Source organism: Centrocercus urophasianus, unplaced genomic scaffold, assembly GCF_019232065.1.
Source record: "Centrocercus urophasianus isolate 14NV4802_14NV808 unplaced genomic scaffold, USGS_Curo_1.0 seq_12, whole genome shotgun sequence".
Lineage (NCBI taxonomy): Eukaryota > Metazoa > Chordata > Aves > Galliformes > Phasianidae > Centrocercus > Centrocercus urophasianus.
In genome coordinates this window covers 33,688,792-33,709,588 of record NW_024884364.1, presented here as the reverse complement: position 1 = coordinate 33,709,588, position 20,797 = coordinate 33,688,792, and the positions used below count along the sequence as shown (strand labels likewise).

The window sequence follows — 20,797 nt, the reverse complement described above, 5'->3', positions numbered from 1 at the left end:
CATTTCATAGAAATGTGCACATATGGAAGATAAAAGCATTGAATGAATACAGCTATTAAGAGTAATACAGCAAGAATCGGGAAACACCCTGAGAGCTGCACACAGGCATCACTGTAGTCTTCTAGGAAATACAAGAAGTTACAGAAGTGACTTTAAAACTGACACAACTTTATAGAAAATAATCCAATTTTTTGCAGATCTCAACCAGCCTAAAGGAATAAGGGTGTAGTTAACAATCAGTATATGTCATAAAGCATTTCTGCTAGTAGGGAACTCTGTTTTGTATGGTAGATATTGTTTTATTGCATTGATTTATTTCATTTAGTTAGCTCTCCTGCTAAAGAGAAATCACTTTGTACGTTAAAATACTTTAGTAATATTTAAATATAGACCAGAATTCCATCCTTGCTGAATCCAATGGCAGATTCCCAAACTAGATTATAATAGGACAAATACATCATTTACAGATGGAAAATAAAATCCATTCAGCCCTAAGCAATTTGAAAAGTTGCTCTGTTTTGTGTCTGACATTTTTATGGAGCTAGAAGATAAAAACCTGAGAAGGATAACAGTGAATCAGATCTATCTTGTGTGGCAGAGCAACAAGCAAAGCCCGTGAGCTCTGGATTGCATGTGAGGCTCAGGGCAGTGCAGGTGGGGCCTACTCTCCTCACTGCCTGGATCCCAACATAAGGGACTCTCAGTGGGGTCCTGCAGGAGACCAGGGGTAACAGCAACTGCAGATTGCTCTACAGCTATTCAACATATGCTCTTTAAAGCAAAGGAAGGGAATTGCCCAATTTACACCAACGGATGGAGCATCAGCAAAATCAGTAACCATAATCAGAGTGAAACCTAGTGATCTGTGGTATAGGCTTCCTAGGGAGGTGTTTGGAAATACCATTCCTCAGAAGTTATGCACTGCAGGTCTACGCATGGCATTCAGCATCACAGCTTTGGTAACTGGAGTGCCTGCTGGGGAAGAGAAGGGCAGGAGTATATCTGGGAGGGGATGAAGCATCTCAGTTCACAGCGAGAGCCATGGGTGACAAACCTTTTGGTTTGTCTGGACTGCACTGAGTGAAGAGGAATTGTCTTGGGCCATATATATGTGGACTGCTCCAAAAGCAATGCCGCCTATTTATCTCTATGGAAACTACATACAGACATACATACATACAAGGAGAAAAATAACGTTATTTGATAGAGCAAATTCTCAGCTACAAAACAATTTTTCATCATAGTCACTACTGTTAGCTCTGCATTTTTGCCAGCAGTGAACAAGAGCTGCATGCTGTGCTTGTAAACATCTACATCTACCCACCGTCACCACTGCCGCAATGTATCACTGGTTGCCTCACTGTGCTCACATCCACTGTTTGATATCCATCAACGTTCCAAAAGTGTCAACATATGTCAGTGGGTGCCATTTTTTCTGCACGGAGGAATTCAGTGACACACCTTCATATGCACTTCCATGTTGGTTGCCATTGCGTCAGACTGCCCCTCTGCTGCCATCTGCCACACAGCAACAAAACATAATGAGATACTGTTGAGAAGGTTCAACCTCTTCTGCCATATCATCAACGTCTGCCTCTGTCATTGTAAACATCAGAACACTGGAGGCATTGCTTTTGGAGCAGTTTCCATAAAGTATATAATATAGTTAATGTGCTTCATCCTTGAAAATGGTTGTTTGCAAATGTACATACTGCCAAAAAGAGGTGATGTGAATTAGGTGTGACTGTGAAGTGAGGGGTATTCCTCTTTGGTAGGAGAGGGATTATGGAAGTCTGGTAAAGAGATATGATCACATATTTCAACACAGTTGAATGTCTCATAGCAACTTGATACATTCCATTTGAAAATCCACATCTGAAAACAGAATCACAAATATACAAAAAAAAAAATTGATTATCTTTTTCGGCCATCTTGAAACCCGCTCTCAAGTACAGCCCATGGGCAACTGGTTGGGCATGCCTGTAAGTCAGCAGTCTTCTGCAGCATTCTGCCTTCTTACAGTTTGCTCTCAGCATCAATGTGCAGCCTGGGCATTCAGAGAGAACAAACTTTTGAGCACATTGAGTAGAAAACACGTTACTAAAATAGCACTGGAGGTCACAGAAAAAGCAGTTTCTAAGCTAACCACCAGACTGCCCTGCTGCAAAGGCTTTCAGATTTTCATAGCACTGAACAAAATATCACTGGAGAGCAGGGTCTGTGGAGATCATTGTGAGCAGCTTGGCAGTGCCGTGCGGTTTCTGGCAGCTGGACAAAATGCTTGGGGTTGGCAGGCCTCTTGCTAGACCATGGGTGGAAAGGATATAAAATGAGCACTGTTTCTGGATTAACCAGAGAGACAGGCTGCACTGGCCGGTCACCACACAGTGCAGGAAGGAGCAGGCTGAGCTCCCTCATTCACCACATCCACTGCTCCTGTGGAGCCAGAAGAAGGCAATTAAAGGTTGCCACCAGGAAAACCAAAGGCCTACATGAATCTTCCAAAGTAGCTGATGTGACTGGAGACTTGTTAGGAAAATGCTTTTCATCTTATATACAGCTCAGCAACAGAAGCTTTTACTTTAATCTTCTCATTTCATAATGCCTAGGGTAAAAAAAAAAAAAAAAAAAAAAAAAAGTCTCAGCCAAGTTTCAGTTTAAAAAGACTGTATGGCAGCTCCATTGGGTATTTAGGTCCAGTTAATTCCTTATAACGTGAGAAAATTTCTAGTGACATCTGGATTCCCATTTTCCTCCTCCAGGCACACTCAGTTTTTGCTCTCACCATGAAAGTTCAGAGCAGGTTGAAATATCACCTGCAGGGGCAAGTTTTGGTTGAAAAAATAAAAGGTTTTTTTTTTTTTTTTTTTTTTTTAAATGCCAGCCATTACCAGAACAGAATGCCCAGGGAAGACGTGGAGTCACTGCTCCTGGAGGTGTTCAAGAACTGTGTGGATGTGGCACTGAGGGACATGGGCAGTGAGCATGGGACTGGGCTGACAGTTGGACTTAATGATCTTAGTAGTAGGCCTTTTCCAGCCTTAATGATTCTACAAACCTACAATCAATTAATGGCAGCCCATATTCTCATCTCAAGAACTCCGGTCTCTATATTGTTTCTTTAACGAACATTAGAAGCAAGATTTGGTTTTTCATTACTGAATAAAGCAGAGCTCTGTTAGGCTTTTGGATTGATCTGGTTTCCCAGTCTTATTTGTTATGCTTTTTGACTGATGTGCTCAGGCTATCCTCATTATGAGAAGAAAAAAGGAACAACATCAGATGAACTTGTCATCAGGTTATTATTTGTCAACAAAACCAAACAAAGCCCTGCCCTCCTGGAGAAATTGAATTTCCCTACCAGCCAGGTTAAATACTTCCAGCTTGTATCCTGCCACCTCCCAGCAGATCTGTTATTAGGTTCACAAAAGTTCCATCAGTCTCCATCAAACTCTTTAACATACTCATGAGAGCATACCTATACATCCCATTCCCCAAATAATATTCAGTTAAAAAAAAATCTATCCAAAGCATCAGATTACATTTGGTGGTGTGTAGTGATAGGACAAGGAGTAACGGCCTAAAATTTGAACATCAGGGGTTCTATACTAACATGCAGAACAACTTCTTTACAGTAGGAATGATGGAGCACTGGAACAATCTGCCCAGGGAGGTTGTGGAGTCTCCCTCTTTGGAGATATTCAGGACCCGTCTGGATGCCTACCTGTGTGATCTATTGCAGGATACCTGCTTTAGCAGGACTTGGACTTTATATCTCTTAAGGTTCCTTCCTATCCCTGCGATTCTATGATTCCCAAGTATTCATCTTTAGTGTGCTCACAATGCTGACCCCAAAGCAATTTTGTATGGTGAACTCTGAAGAGTAGTGTTGAGCACCTTTCTGGCTGAATTCAATCTGTAACAATACTTGGAAGAAAAAAAGGCCTCTGCTCTGCTCTGTACATCCCTGCTAATGAGCACAAGCATCAAGGAGAGCAGTGGCCATGCTACTTGCCCAACTGATTGCTGTTGCTAATGAACCATCCTGATTAAAAGCTGTTCTCATCTGTCCATTGTGGTGTTGTGAAGGAAGATCCTTCCTTCAGAAGTAGTAAATGAGATCATCAGTGAAATGATCATTAGTATGTGTAGATCGTTAAAACCAGCCTGAGAACTGCTATAATGGGGCTAGAGTTGAAAGTACTTTTAATTAATTTTGGGTCCATAGTCCTTGGGATGTGAAAGTGATCTGTCACTATCCCCCCAAAATTATACATTGAAGAAAAGGGCGAGAGGGATGTCAGGACTGATTAGATAAGGAATGGCAGGAGGTAATTAGCTGTTCAACTTCCAAGGAAGAGGTGGCAGAGAGCACTGTGAATGTGAGCATGCAGAAGGCACACAAACAGCCCACGGCCTGCCTCTGCTCAGGGTCTCACAGACATGATGGTTGAGGGCATGTGAGTGCCATTTTGGGTGCCAGGTGCCAACCAGAGACTTGGATCGCCCACCGGCCCCTTCCATTGACAAAAGAGAGCTAGGCAACAGAGACAGCTGATGAGCTCCATAGGAGTGTAAGGAAGAGACATCCAAAGAGCAGAGACTAAGACTGACTTTACATTCCTCTGTTTGGCCAACACAGTCCCACCTTTGTCATGTGGGTGGCGTGGGATGAGTTGGTATGGACTCCAGAAAAGCTCCTTGAGCACCATGTATGTCTGAGATCTGAGGGAAGTGTAATTAAAAGCACAGACTTTGACACATCTGAAGGAAACAGGTAATTGTATGTGCTGAGATAACCCCTGGGTTACAACGGAGGAGTCTACTAGCCTGCATGAATAGTCAGCAGAGCATTGTACTGAAGAATGAGAAAACAGTAATGTGTGCCTCAAAGGAGACACCTCTATCCTGCAGTCCTTTACTCAGGTAACCAATCAGTCCTTCCAGTTCTGCAGAACGGCAGGAATTTACTTGCCTTGCACTAATCATCTAGACATGTTAATGCATTCCCTGCCACGACTTGATATTGCAGGAAGCCTTTAAGACCTGCATCTATGTACCAGATGTTTGGTTAATGAGGCCTTCACAAAACCCAGCTAACAGTCATTAAACAGAAAACACAAGATTAACATTTAAGAGCATCAATTACTGATTTACTACTTTAATAAGCTGTTAATAAATTAGAAATTCCCAATGCTTTTCTCTGTTGTTTTGTTTTTTTTTTTAACTCAAAGTCCTATCTGGGGAAAAAAAAACCAAAAACAGTAGATAACAGCGGCCACTGAAGCAAACAATGGAACCTGGCATGGTGTCTCCTACCTCCTACTGCTTTCTAAAGTCATTGCTCTAAGTACCCTCTTCCCTACTGCACAACAAGGCTATTGCAACCATCACCTAGCATGCTGTAACTGCATGTTGGGGCTGCACGGCCAGCACCAGCTGGTTGTCCGGAGGGGGGGGAGGAGGGGAGGGATTTGACTCTAAGCCACAGGAAAAGAATACAGGACTAATTTCTCCATTCTACTTTAGTGATGCTAAGCTTTTGACTGGTACTGAGCAGCACGGAGCCATACAGGCATCCACCAGTATGTGCAAACCAAAAGACAATTTACCTGGAGGGGGTGTCAGCAGGTAAGCAGAAAGCCTGACCCAGACAGGACTGTGGATAGGATAGCACTGTTCAAATGCTCTCTGGACGTGCATCAGGGCCTTGATGTCTTCCTTGTAGTGAGAGGCCCAAAACTAACACAGCACTTGAGGTGAGGCCTCGAACAGTTCTACCCTGCAGTTCCATTCAAATGCAGTCCCCTATTTCCATTTCCCAAGTTACTGTTTAGCCTGCTCCTGTCCCATACTTGGGTCAGGCGCCACCTCACTACACACTATGAGAGGTCAGTGAGGTGAGAGCTACAGGCCTAAGCTCAGGCCTGCACCTCAACTGCAGTTGCACATCTTCAAAAGTTTCCATAAACTGAGACAGCACGCCAGTCCAGCATGGTAGAGAGCTTTGCGGACCTGCCAGCCTACAGGATAAAAGAGATTTCTGCCCATTGGCATCATGTGGGAAGCAACTGAGCAGAGCTTGCTGGCTGCAGCTGCAGCACTTTGCAGAGGCAGAACTGGAGGTGCCTTGCAAATGCATGAAAAGGCACTGGCAAGGCAATATATGCTGTGATAGCTCCTGTTGGCTTTGTCTTCCTCCCTCGCCCCCCCTCCCATCGCCTATTAAAGGATTTCTCCAGGCTGATCCCACCATCCAGAGGTGCAGCAAAAGCCTTCAAGAAAAAGGAAAAAAACCCAAAAACCTCAGTCATTTAACAGCAAATTAAGACCAAAAACAATTTATAATCACTGAGGTCAAGACTTAATGCCTTGAATTTTGTGTCACTTTAATTTACAATCATAGAATTATAGAATCATTAATGCTGGAAAATACCTCTAACATCATCTAGTTCAACCGTCAGCCCATTGCTGTGAGCACTCTAAACCATGTCCCTCAGTGCCACATCCACACGGCTCTTGAACACCTCCAGGGACAGTGACTCCACCACCTCCCTGGGCAGCCTGTGTCACTGCCTCACTAGTCATTCTGAGAGGAATTTTTTCCTAATATCCAACCCGAAACCAACTTACAGCTCTTCTCTCTCAGCCTTGCCTTGGCCCTCTGCAAGCCCACGCAGCATGGCACCTCATTAAAACATCACTTTGAGAGGCAAAAAGGGTCAAAGGACACTTTAAAAGCCCAGCTCAGTCTCTCTTACCAGTGACGCTGTACCTTTTGCATTAGGTAGAGCATGTGGGGTCATGTGGTTACTCCAAAGCCAGCACCTCAGGATTCATGAAATGGAACCACAATCCAAATGCCTGAACAACGCAGCACCTTCAGGTTTGTGCTCCTGAACTGTCATGGTGGATCCCACATGAACATCAGGGTTTCCCCTACAGGGTGAAGTTTCAGGCAACTAAACACATGCTTTACACATAAATTTTGTAGATATTTCTAGATATTTATCCATTTTATAGATAACTAAGATCTGCAGCAGGCAGGCAACTACTCACCCACGGGCTCCAAAATAAATAATGTGAGAGACAGCACCCATACCCAGACAGTCCAGTCCTGTTGGCTGCCACATGATTGCAAATCCTTCTGTGGCATTTGAGTGTTTAGCAGAGCTTACATAGCTCTTTACAATACAGAAATGCTATTCCCTGTCTAAGGGGGCAGAAGTATGGGATACAGAGATGGCAGTGACCATGAAAAATCACAAAAACGCTGCCTTCCCTGCACCAAGTTACCTGCCTCAGTTTGTGAAGGAGCATGAAGATGCCAAAAATCCTCCCACCGCATCTCGGATGCCTTGCAGATAGCTCATATCATAGAAGCTCACGAGTGCTTAACTTCCCAGCAGAGAAGAACCATTAACTTCCCAGGGAACATCTCATCAGTTTCAGTTCATGCACACTGTTTTCATGAGACTTCGGGAGGTATGTTCATTCAGAACAGCAGCACTGCCACCAAGTGCTGAGTCTGACCACACCATCTGGTCTACTCAGACCAAGATGTTTCCAGCCCTTGTGCAAGAGCAGCAATGCCATGACAGGCCAGGAGAAATGCAAACCAGCTCACCTACAGTATTCTCCAAACCATTCCGCTGGATGCACCACAATAATGGTTCTTTCCTTTTGAACACGTGAGAACAACACTTGGTTGTTGGTTTTTTTTTTAATTAAGACTTCTAATTTGTTTTTCTTTCAGCTGTGTTTTTCTCTGCTTATCACTGCAGGGATTTTTATTTTCCACTTTCTTTTCCATTCCCAGTACCCTCATTGACTTGCCTATGCAAAGCAGAGTAGGCGAGGGTCTCACTGTTGATGCTGCCATGCAATGCCAGGACTCCTGCAGAGAGCCTTTCTGCTGAGAGTTGAATCCACAGCCAAACCTCCAGGGATGGAGTCTCTTTCACTTCCCTCAACAGACCACTCCAAGACTTGACCATCCACTCTGTACATAATTTCTTCCTGATATCCAGTGTAAATCACCCTCGGTACAACTTCAGGCCATTACCACTTATCACAGCTACCTGAGTAAAGAGGCTGACTCCTGACTGCAGCCTCCTTTCAGGTGGTTGTAGAAGTGATGAGAAACCTTATCTTCTCCAGATTACACCACCCCAGTTTCCCCAGCTGCTCCTCATAAGCTGTTTTCTACTCCCAATCAGCCACAATCTCCAGAATTACTCAACCCCAGAGAACAATGTTGATGACCTCCAAAAGGGGGCTGTGGATTATTGTGCTGTGTTTGCTCTTACGACGAGGGCAACAGTTCTTCTGCAGCAGCAATTTAGCCAAACGTGGTTTAAACATTAATCACAACTCTTAACTTTGCCAGCTTTAGTTGTTGCTACATTCGGCCTGCCTGCTGAATCAGCATGAAGTTCACAAGCCAGCTGTGGGGTCAGTTTTGCCTCACCACACTCAGGCCCACCACACACTGCCCTCACGACCCATCATGACAGGCCAGACACCCGGTGCTGGTGAAGGAGCTTTTGTCATCCTGCCCGACTTCCCTGCAGTTATGGTGCTCCCAAAGGCACTGCACAAGGGGAAATGGCTTCAAACTAATGGAGGGGAGATTTAGACTGGATATAAGGAAGAAGTTTTTTATAATAAGGGTGGTGAAGCACTGGTTGCCCATAGAGGTTGTGGATGCCTGGTTCCTGGAGACATTCAAGCTCAGGTTGGACAGGGCTCTGAGCAACCTGATGTAGCTGTAGATGTCCTTGTTCACGGCAGAGGAGTTGGACCAGATGTCCTTTAAATGACCTCTCCAACTCAAACGATTCTATGATTCTATCAGATTTGGTTGCCTTCATCTTGGCAGGCTCAGCTTTCTGGCTCTTTTGAGTCCACTCACAGTCCCTTACTCATATTTCAGATCAATTTCAACAAACTTTTTCACTTTTCACCTCTCCAGGATGGCCTGGGAAAGCATTTCACTGCACTAGTGACCTCCTGAGCATGCACACACGAGGGAAATGCTCTTTTTGAGGACACCTGTGATAGCTGAGTATCTCACATAAGGTACACAAGTCACCCAGAGGCAGGAACGTCCCCACAGATCCCACCACTGGCACGAGAGGATGGTGGGATTTCACAGGAGAGGGACAGCCATGGACACGGCCCAACACCCCTCATCTACTGCAGAAGTGAGACCTGTGGCAACTCTGCTGGATTGCCACGGGAGAAGGCACCACTCCTATGAAGTCCCTAACTTATGCTTCTATTAGGCAGATTACAAGGGACATGATGAATACAAAAAGGTTGCTGCCCATGAAAGGAAAGAGCCCCAGATGGTGCAGTGAGGATAATAGGGATCTAAAAAGGATACTAGCTTAAGATCGTCTTAAATTGTATCAGGAGGCATTTAGGCTGAATATTAGGAGGAATTTCTTCTCAGAAAGAGCAGTGAAGCAGTGGCACAGGCTGCCCATGAAGGTGTTGGAATCACCATCCCTGGAGGTGTTCAAGAACCATGTGGATGTGGCATTGAGGGAGAGACATGGGCAATGAGCATGGTGGGGTTGAGCTGACAGTTGGACAAAATGATCTTAGAGATCTTTTCCAACCCTAATGATTCTGTAATTCTGAGCATCTTTCCCATTCCTTTCCCTGGTTCCCTGCCTGTTTCTGGAGTCAAGAGGTGGCAATGGGAATTGGGCTGTTCTTTCCTCCCCTCCAAGCTCCCAGACCTCAGATGTTGTCAGCCAAAGGATGCAGCCATGCTGATCCAACACATCTCTTCTGAAGACATGCTGAGAAGCCACTGCCATAAGTCACACCCACGCTGGAGTGCAGGCTGGGAGAAAGAGAATTGCCACTCTACTGTCAGGCAGAGGTGACAACAGCTCCTGCAAGGCAAAAGGAGAACCGGTCAGCAGTAATGCACAGCTGAACAGGTACTGAGCTCAGCTTTGGGTAACACAAGGGGGGTATCTGTGAGAGGTGGGGGGAAATGCCAGCACATGGGTCCCACGATCCTGAACTCCAGTAAAGCTGGGTGCTCCCAGTTAAATGGAGAAAGAGAAACATCACCAAGGAAAAAAAAAGAAAACATTTAGGAAAGGAAATCTATTTTATTGAAAAAAAAAATTACATTTCACTTGTACACCATGAAAATATTCAGTTATTTTCAAAAGAAGAGGTTAAGACTTCCACAAGAAAACCACATTCTTTATTACAGCATTACTCTACGAGATGAGGCTCTGGTGGTGTCTGCACTGGGCATTTTTCACTAAACAGTAGCGCAGGATTAAATGTGCCTTGGGCAAAAACCCTAAATATTGCCCTCTTCCAGATGCTAGTCCTTCTTGAAGACATGACACTTACTTGGCCAACATTTCATTATTTCTGAATTAGACACAACAGTTCTCTACTCATGTAGATCTCAGAGAAATTCACAGCTATCCTTTTCCCCCACTTTTAACAATCTTGATTCATATGTCCCATTCAGCCAGATAAAAGTTGAAGTGGCATACACAATGTCACACCCAATCCTCTGGTAAGAAAACAAGGACTGAAAGGGCTATGTGACATTAATAATCCCAATCACTGACAATGATTTATAGTATCAACATATGAGACTGAATTTTCCAGGACTTCCCTATGTCGCTACATCGCCAGCAACAAATCCTATGGCTTCCTTCCCTACCAAGGCATGTATTCACAGTGGCTGTCAGCACACGAATACATCTGCTTCGCAGAAGCACCTGCTTGCAAGTGGTATCCCAGGGCCATTTACTACATGGCAAGCACCATGCTGTGCTCCCAGTCACCTGCATGGGCTGTACTGCATCACTTGGCAAGGCACCTTCCGAAAACTCCTTTTGAACCAGAGACCTTTGGCATCTTAAGATATAAAAATATGCAAGCAAAAATAAATAGCAATGCCACATATTCCCAGGTAAATTGTCTTACTAATTGATTTGACTACTTACTTAGAGGGGAACGGAAGGAAAAGAGCCAGACGTGACCAAACCTAACATCACGCAAGTGGCTGTGAAAGCAGACTTTAAATTTCCTCCACCTGGATGTTACTGCTATGTTTCCTAGGTGGATAACTGCCTTATTATATGCTATTTTCTACTTTGCTAGGCAAAAGCATAATACAGACTATGTGAACAGTCACAGTAACTCTTGTTAGTACTGTAACGTTTTTGCTGGATTTGCAGCTAGATAGAACACCAAACTTGGATTCCTACATACATAGCTGCTCTTTCAAGTACTTAGCTGAGCAGGATTATTTGCATTAACACTGACAGTGCAGCTCTGCAATTAGACTCTGCTTGTCCAGCCTCTCACTGCCAGGAAAAGTAGCAATCCCAATCTCCCAGTCTCTTGCCTAGCCACATCTTCCCAACCCCTTCCTTGTGTTAGCACACTGTTCTCTAGATGAGAACGTTCAGGGAACTAAAGGAGCTGAAAACTTTAGGGTTTTTGGACAGATGAGTTCCCCACCGGTTTAGTTTCCCCCACCGCACTCGCTGCGGGGTCAGGCAAGGACCAGGGATAGCACAAGTGATGGACAAGGAAGATTAGGATGTGTTTTTATGGTGTAGTTGAGCTGGGTAAGAGAAACCTACCACAACAGCTGATAATTCTGTACTTTTCTTTTCCAGAGCACAAGAAACTTTCCTAAATCATCCAAACAACTCACTCGTAGTGTCTCTTTCTCTCCATGAACTGCAGAGGAAGACTAGGGAAACCTCATGGCGAAACAAGGTTCTTAGAAGGGAGAGAATGAGCATCCTGCTGCCATACACCAGAGCCAGGACAGCAGCACGCTGCTTATCGTGTGCTTTAACTTCAAAGTGAATGGAGTTGTGCTATATCAAAATTTTGGTACTGCAGTTAGGAAGGGACAATCTGACTGTGCCCTTATCACTCACTCAACTCAGGGCCACTTCTCTGTGTCTCCCCAGGGGAGGAAATCACAGCACAGCCAGCCATGTGAAACGTGGCTACTCCCTTCCGGAGTCTCTCCCCCAGCAATACATTATTCACCTAAGTGATATATTTTTTGCTAATTCAGCAAAGAAGCAGCAATACTTCTAACACACCCAGAACTTGGAAAATCGTGACAGAAAAAAACGACAAATTCTCCCCTACTTTTTTGCAGGATCGATTTATTGATGAATGTGGCAAGGATACTGTCTTGTTTCTCAAAAAGAGACATAATGAATAATGCTCAGTCTCTCCAGATCACCCTTATTGCAGTAGGAGCACAGCATGCAGCAGAGGGCCTTGCCCTGAAAAATGATTTATGCCACAGACCCTTTCCGACTTCCTATAAAGTCCCCAAATGACCAAACAACAAGAGAAAATAAAGAGAAAAGAAATCAGGATTGAAGGGCTTGAGCCCATCTCCCAGCCAGAAGGAAAAATAAAAGACTATAGTGAGATTTAAAAAAAAAAATCACTTTCTTGTTTTCAAACATGCCAACAGCTTGCATTGTGCCTGAAAGGGATTTTGTCGGTAACTCAACTCTTCTGAAAGCCAATGCATGTATTGAATTTAAATTCAGATCACTCTCCTTAAATTCTTTACAGTGCCATAACTGACAGACTGAAGGGAAAAAAAAAACCCAACATTTTCTCCCACTTAGCCCACTCATCTCTCTGTTGCACTCGTTCACTGCAAACAATGAAGTTAGCTTGGCCAGCAAGTGCCGATCCAGTCTCTAGGCTTGTTTGCTTACGTGGTGCTATTAAGGACCAATGAGATCCCCCAGTCCTATTACATTAAATAAATCAATCCTTCACCTATCTTTATTCTGCCCCAGATGCATTTGGTATTTTATTTCATTGCAAAATCTAAATTCTAGGTCACCACTTACCTGATTTTGTCATGGATAAGGTAGCAATATTTAGGGTTTTCTTTTTACACAATGGTGTCTACCATCTTATTGCCTCTCTCTACAATCAAGCATACAAGCCTTACTGCAGAAAGAATATAACTCATAACCAACAACCAGAAAACACACAAACACTACAAAAAGCCTACAATTTCATACGAAATTAAATCATTTGCTGTTACACAGAACGTTGTTGCTTTTCTGGCATAAAATTCATGGAGTTACTACATAGGTCTCAAAGACAATCATTGAGATGTGTAAACATAGAACAGGTCCACCTAGTCAGTACGAAGCACCACACAAACTTGAAGTACATAGAAAGTTCGCTCATAAATATTTATTTGTTTAACAATTCAGCACTAAAAAAATATTACTTAAAAAGGCATCTTTTATTTAAGTTACTTTAGTTTGTCCAGGGCTGGTGGGGTTGTACTGTCCCTACTTTATTACAGCCACCTGACTCTATTTCCATATCATCTTACTCTCCAAGAAGAAAAGTCCAGGTGTGGCTGGGACCCAAAGCTTTGTCACTATCTATAAAAATATAATTCTTTAAGACTTTCTACGTACACCCTGAAGGCCTGCACTGCCAGCCCCCAAATTTTGTTTCCCACCCCCACCACATTGCAAATAAAGCCTCAACATACACACACGCACACATACACACAGAATACATGTACTACACTCTTCTACACACTGACTTTTCTAAATAGCAATGCAACCACAAGGGCAATAGGTAATGAATACACATGATTTCAGTGGTAACATATGGCTCAGCCTTCTCATATTGCTGGTATTCTCTGTCTTAATTATGTGCTGCTTTATTCACTACTCTGCAAAAGGTGTATTTATTACTTTTATTTTGCATTGTTGAGGCACTAATTCGGGAATGCTAATTTAGGAACATACTTGGGAGCATCCCATTTGCCTCGAGATCTGCTGTTGCTGGAGCAGCAAGCACCACACGGTCGGCTGGTGGTGTTGGGATTGTCACCTGGTACTGGTGAAGCTGATAGGAGCATTCCTAGGCTGCTGAAAACTAATCCACATCCTTTTCCTTCCTGGAAAGTGAGAAAACTAGCTTGGGCTCTCCTAAAAAGACATGTACAGCTACCTAGCATCCTGCACTCAGCACCCTTCCTGGCAGTTTAGGGATCACTCCAAGTTCCTGATTGAACCTTGTAGATTTAACTTCAGTCTGCTCCTGCATACAGACATAAATTCTATTCTACTCACTTCCTTGGAAGAGTAGAGCTGCTTTCAGGCTTGTGATTGAACATGTCAAAGCTTACTTTCCACGGTTTACATGTGTTTAATTGATATGTTTAGAATGTCAGCAGGCTACAAAACTGCTCAGCAGCAGGCTTTCAATCATCAGAAGCACATCTTTCAAAAAGGACAGCTATTCTCCAAGTAATTTCTCTTGGGACTCTAATAGCTGAATGTCTAATCAAGGATGAATTGTGATATAAAAAATAATGGGTTGTTTTTCTTCAGTTTATGGAGAAATACTTTGGATTCAGTCACTAAAATCTGTAACATTCATGTCTCAACTTCTAGTGGGCAGAGTCAGTCAGGAGAAGTGGCTGTCTGTGATATAAGCCTAACTTTCCCAGTCAGCATAAGAAGCTTCTCCAATAAGCAGTGCTCTCCATAACGTGGATACCTGCTCTCCTCCTCCTGCAAACTGGCACAGCATACACAAATGTACAGTGCTGACAGAAGCACTTGTTCTGATGTGCAGAAACAGTTGTTTCCAACTGCACAGTCTCGTATGCTCTGCAGTAAGATAAAAATTACTTTAAGTGCTGCATAAGAAACAGACCTGAAAATGAACTGTGATGCTTACTTCAAGCCTCTTTTCTCACCTTTGCAGCAATAAGGAGCGCATCATGGGGAGGTCCTGCATATACAAGTACAAGGCATACAAGAGCAGTGGTGCAGGTATCAGCAGTTGTCTTCCCATGAAACTTCTCAGGAGAAAATCTAAGAAGACAAGGATGTCATTCTCCTCTAGAGACCTATTTCTTTGCAACGAGATGACTGTGGAGCACAAAGGTGCCTTCTTTCATTAACTATCCATTCTTTATACCAGGATATATCTAATTAAACCTTTAATTACATCCACTTACTCAGCAAGACTATCAAACTCTTCTTGATTTGTTTAATTCCGAAATGATTAACATATTAAAAATAGGATCTAACAATCTGTGTGTACAGTATATTAAATGTAGATGCTTTTATTACAATCTTCCTTGCCACATAGTTTAAAATTAAATATATCAATACAATCACCAGAACAATCTCAGACAACAAAAGAATACCATCCAATCAAGATACAGTAAGATACTCAAAAAGGCAGTATGAGTAGCTGGAAACCTTGGTCCTCCAATTATTTTGTACAGCACATTGATCAGAGATTTTCCCATATAAATTAGCAAACAAACATTAAAAGTTAACAATTTCATACCATAGACTCTTTAAATGTTTATATCGAGTGTGAACAGTATCGATTCTAGCACAATGTCTTTATGCATGTGTCTCTCTAAGAGGTAAAAGGGAATTTTAGGTATGCAGTAACTTATATCCAGGCCCAGAGATGAGTAGAATATTTGTAAACAAATTTTGGTCTTTCCCGTACAATGGCTTCATAAATGAGTGCAGTAATCAAAATGGCTGAGCACATACACTGAACAAATCACGCCAGAAAAAAGGATCCGACACAAATAATTTCCAAGTGAGTGAAGAATGGCAGAGAAGTCACCTGAACTCAAACACAAACGGCTCACCGTTCCCATGAGGACGTGCCCTTCAGTATTAGATGTGTACCTCGCACTAACTTCACATGTACACGTGCCCTCCACACATACACTGGGGAGTATGCATGGCAGTGAAGCTGGCACTCCTCAACCAGCCTCAGTGCTGAGCAGAGGCCATGGACTAGCGGGCTACAGCCACCTTTCGTGCTGTTAGGGCAGTCATGAAAGACTTCTCATTAGTTATAGATCCACCTTCTGTGCTAAGATGCTTTTTCTTTTGTAATCACTGGGGATCTAACCTGCTTTAAGTTAACCATTTTCTTTTACCTAGGCAACTGCAAGTGCATCAGACAACTCTGATGAGTTTTTTCCAAGTCCATAAGCAGTGGGCAGCTGTCTAATGCTGAGGTACTTTCAAGAAGCACCAGACAGTAAGAATGTGGGGGGTTTTTTTTGTCTTTTTTTTTTTTTTTTAAACAGATATTATCCCTGGGAGGAGAGGCAGGAATGCACGGAGGCTCTGAATTTTGTTCTGCAGACATCATGAAAAAGTACACCCCTGAATCAATAAAAACACATCTAAGTATTACATATGTATACCTTGACATTCAAAAATACCTGTTTGCCCGCTGTGACTTCAAAATGTCAGCTACAGGATATATTTACAGATGATTGCTGATGTTTGTTCCAGGCAAGAGATGTTAAGCACAATTATTCCCAGAACACATAAACACAAACTAATTTAGATCAGGGCAGTGGGAGTTCAAAAGAGGTACTTCATGAGCAGCTCCCAAGGACCCAAGCAGAAGCAGCAAGCAGCCAACTGTTACAGAGCCCACCTAATACAAAATATGAACTGCTGCAAATTGAGCTCATTAGTAACATCACCTTCTTATTCTCTTTTTTCCCCTGAAGCTACCCTTATTGTGTCCATCCCCATGGCTATGCCACAGATGTCAAGAAAGGTGTGGATTACTGGAGTGACTCTCCTTTCTTTGAAGCAGTAGCTAGAGATCACATGTGATGGGTATAAGCTGCTCTGGGAAACACCTTACTTACTCTTTTATGGTAAGATCAAGGTTGATTGTGGTTAACACATAAAACCTTCTTTGTAAGGTACCTTTATATTTCCTAAATTCCAAGCTTATTTCAATGAAATAAAGATCTGCCTTCCTCTCAATTCCCCTCTGGAAGTCTACTTCTTTAGTGCCAAAAACAATTGTGCTGTCTCACCCTTTCTAAAAGGGCTTTCTGTAGTACGGTCTTAGAACAGGTAGGGTTTCTTTGACAGCAAATTTTGACAGTGCATAGCTAACACTGCTTAAAAAGAAAGCAAAAGAAAAAAAGAAAAAAAAAAAAAGTCAATTTGGAGCTTTTCTCTACTGCTGATCCCCTAATGTGAAGAGCTTCAGAATCTCAACACTCGAACACCTCTCGAGGATGGTGACTCCACAACCTCTCTGGGAAACTTGCTTCAGTGTTCACTCACATTCATAGTCTTTGTTTTTTCTTTTCCTTTTCTATTTTTTTTTAATGTTTCAGCAGAATTTCCTGTATTCTGATTTACGCCCATCTTCCTCTCATCTTCCCACCAGACACTGAGTAGTGCATGGCTCCCTCTTTTTCACTCCTTCCCATCAGATTTACACATGCTGGTAAGACAGTTCATGCCTATCAACATGCTGGACATCTGCCATGGATTCATCTCTGTTACTGCCTGCTAATTTTAGTGACCGTTCACATCACTGATATTATTATTCATGGAAAGTTATTTCATGGCAGTGGTTGCTATAAACCATAGCAGCAGAGTCACATTTTATAGTCCATTTCTGTGTTTTCTTTTTTCTTCTTAAAATTCTAATCTCTTTTCATTTTAAATGCTTAATGTCAAACATAGAGAGACAATAGCAGTATTAATTGTGGAGAGTAAAAACCTGGATTTTGCCTCTTACATATACTGCAAAGTGTGTTCATCTCTTAAATTTCATTTGTTTTAGAGGTACTGAAAATGAGGGATTTCAGAAGTACATTAATTATAAAATCTTACTCTAAAAATAAAAATCTCTTGAATTCAAAGTAACTTTAAGAATAAATTACTCGTCTACTAAGTGAAAAAAAAAAATAAAAAATCAACTTTTACAGTGACAGAATATCCACAAAATGGTGGGGTAAATGAAGTCTGCAGTGGCAAAAGCAATCTCCAGACCAGCTCTGCTGGGGACTCCCACATTATGTAAGTGACAATTAAGCAGGTGTGATGACGAATGGGCAGGAAAAGTATCTGGCAGACATCCAACAGTGTACTTCACATCATCAAAAAAGGCCCAGAGCTGCCCTTTCCCCTAATGCAAATTTGCTTCATGAAGAAATCTGCTTCAAGCAGGAGTGAAATTTTTATCTGCTTATGACATGTAGGGAAAAAAATATCAACTGAATTTGGATCTAAAAAACACATCAGATCTCCTCTTGGGAGAAGTGAGAACTTCAGTCCCATACAGAAATCAAAAGGAATTATCAGTGTTCAGAACTTGTCAGCCTATCTCCTTAGTGGTGTAATATGTGGCTGTGATATACTAGACACTGAAATTAGTAAAAATTCCATTTTGAAGGCTAATCAAGCTGAATTTTGAAATGAAAAATGTTCAAGAGATAAATAAGAATGTATTTCTGTGATCCCAGAGGAAGTTACAGAGAATTACATTATCAACAAATTTTGTATGTTGTCCTGAATTTGGTAAACACTTGCAATTTCCTAAGCCACATGTATTGCTGTTACCACTGCTTCATTGATAAACTGCCAGTAGTGCTCACTATTGCTAAGTGGAAGTGGTCTACACAGTGTAAATACATCCATGAAGAAAAAACGACTGCTGTCAGCCTTCAGAGTAGGAGCTGCTTTCTCTTTTGTCCTTAAATAACATTTGTCCTTAGTTAAAAAAAAAAAAAAACAAAGCATCAAACCTGGCCTCAGAGATAAAGCTACAAACTTGTAGTCAGAGCTACTGAATGAATATATTCTCTTATTAATGAAAGTATTTCAGGAGCAGAGTTTTGGAAGAAAAACATGAGGGCAGCTGTGGACATTAGAAATTAGCAGCCAGTACCTGCAGAAACTGAAAATGTGCAGCTGTTCCTAAGACAAGAAACGGGAGCAGTTATCAGTAACATTAATAACAGACACCTCAAGGTCACTTCAGAGCACTTAAATGCCAAACATCTTCAAAGTACTTCTACACACATCCAGAGCTTTGTGTGTAGTTTTAACCCTGCTTAGTTTCATAGCAGCTGAGATACTGAATACCAGAGTAGGTAACCATATCTCTCCAGGAAAAGGGAGCTTGTAGCAAGCTCCATTGGCACTAGATGCCATCTTGAAATATATTCTCCAGTCAGTCAAGCATTCCATTAGCAAATTCACATCTGAAGTTTTTGGCAAGGCAGGAACATTGTACTCTCTTGCCCTGGGAAACTACACACATAAAGTGAACTTGACAGCCATTTTGATACCTGGTAATATGCTTTAATGCATACTGACTCTGTTTTGTTTTTAAAACCGAGCAAGGCCAGCACATATGTTTGAGAGTGGATATCTGCCTATGCTGGGCACTATTTCATGAAAGTCAGGTTTCTGTCACAGATCTAAGGCAAATATTACAATTTACAGGAAAAAAAAATGAGGACATCAATACATTGTGCGTTGCTGGAGACATACAGCCTTTATAACACAGTAGCTTTCACTATGATTTCTGGGTTCTCTATGTCCTTTTTGCTTTGGACCATTCTCAGTTCCAGATTGGCTGAGTTTGGTTTGTTTCCTTCTCCAGCTTGTGCTAAAAAGATGACATGAGAAGGTCAATAAAAACAGCAGTTTAAAAGTAAACAAGTTGCAATGTCTGATACCCCATTATATTTTTTCCTCTCTCCTCCCACTTCCCTTACTACCCTTGCTAAAGGTTTCTGAAGTAGAAGATGCAGATCAGCACTGTATTTTCTCAGCACCTCTGCTCTGCACCTCTCTCCAGAAAAGAGCACAGCTCTGCTGTCAATTAGAAAGACACAAAGACATGCTTTGGGAACCCACTGTTCCCACCTCGATCTCCTTAAAAGTTGATAGACATGGGAACTCAATGGTAAAAGCAGCTGAAAAATGATTCTTCACATGGCCAACACGGCAAACAGACTGATTATTACTGGTTGACAAGCCCTTCTCAGTACCAAGCACATGCACTAAAAGGTAAAGTGAGTGAGCTATATTTAAAGCAGAATCTCCTCCGCACATCAAACTCAGTATTTCCTCAAGTTCTTTCACCACTGCTTTGCAAAGCAGTCGAGCACTGCCAGCATACTGCAGTCCCAATATAAGCTGAACAGTGACACCTTCAGTCTGGTGTTATCAAAAATAGGGCTGGAGGACACAGTAAAGAGCATACACTGACAAGACTACCTAGCTCTCATTCTCTAAATTCTCTGGGAGCTTCTGCACTGAAAGCTACTTTTCTGTGTCAGGAAACCCAGAAAGCTACCTAAATGTTTCTTTCAATGCAAACCCAGGCAAAGAGAGGGAAGAACAAGGTTTGAATGAATTACCTTTTGCACTCTTAATGGTCCTCTGCAGAACGTGTTGCATGGCTGACACAGTCTTTTCACATGCCACCTGCACATTACCATGACATGTTTAGGTTGTAGTAAAACTTCAGTTGCTCAGTTTAGTATTATTAATGCTACTACTCAGGCAAACACAACTGGCAAGACACAAACATGGTGACAAAGAGGTAGTTTAAAAAAAAAAAAAGGTTTTTAGAGTCTCTCAGCTCTACCCAGACAAGTATTAGAAACCATACACTTGTATCAATGACTCTACAGACAAAAGAGAAAGAAACAGAATAGATAAACAGTTTTCAATGCTTATTATGAAGTGAGGATAAAATGTATTTATAAATGTGAAAATGAAGTCTCCAGAGGCAGAGCACCTTATTTGACAAAGCTACAAAATACTGAAATTGACCATGCGAAGTCGTACAAGCTAAAATCTTGTAGGAAAAGGGACGTTCTACTTTCTTTACTCTGAAGCAAGAAAAATTTCTAATCAGATGAGAGTCCATAAATAATATAATAGATTAAAACTTA

General features: G+C 42.2%; 1 protein-coding gene across 3 annotated transcripts in view; it reads right to left on the bottom strand.

Moving 5' to 3' along the window:
- Nucleotides 1–1,495: 1,495 nt before the first annotated feature.
- Nucleotides 1,496–20,797, bottom strand: part of PDXK (pyridoxal kinase) — a 56,897-nt gene continuing 37,595 nt past the window's right edge. The window contains exons 10-13 of one of the 3 annotated variants that reach the window (XM_042809646.1): nucleotides 20,258–20,324; nucleotides 14,780–14,897; nucleotides 9,750–9,908; nucleotides 1,496–2,605 (exon numbers count right to left, since the gene is read on the bottom strand). In XM_042809646.1, the coding sequence (XP_042665580.1) occupies nucleotides 9,761–9,908; nucleotides 14,780–14,897; nucleotides 20,258–20,324 (333 nt within the window). In that variant the 3' untranslated portion in view covers nucleotides 1,496–2,605; nucleotides 9,750–9,760. Of the gene's footprint in view, nucleotides 2,606–9,749; nucleotides 9,909–13,228; nucleotides 14,691–14,779; nucleotides 14,898–15,010; nucleotides 19,501–20,257; nucleotides 20,325–20,797 lie in introns of those variants that run through there. The other 2 variants (XM_042809645.1, XM_042809648.1) reach the window with 2 other exon arrangements.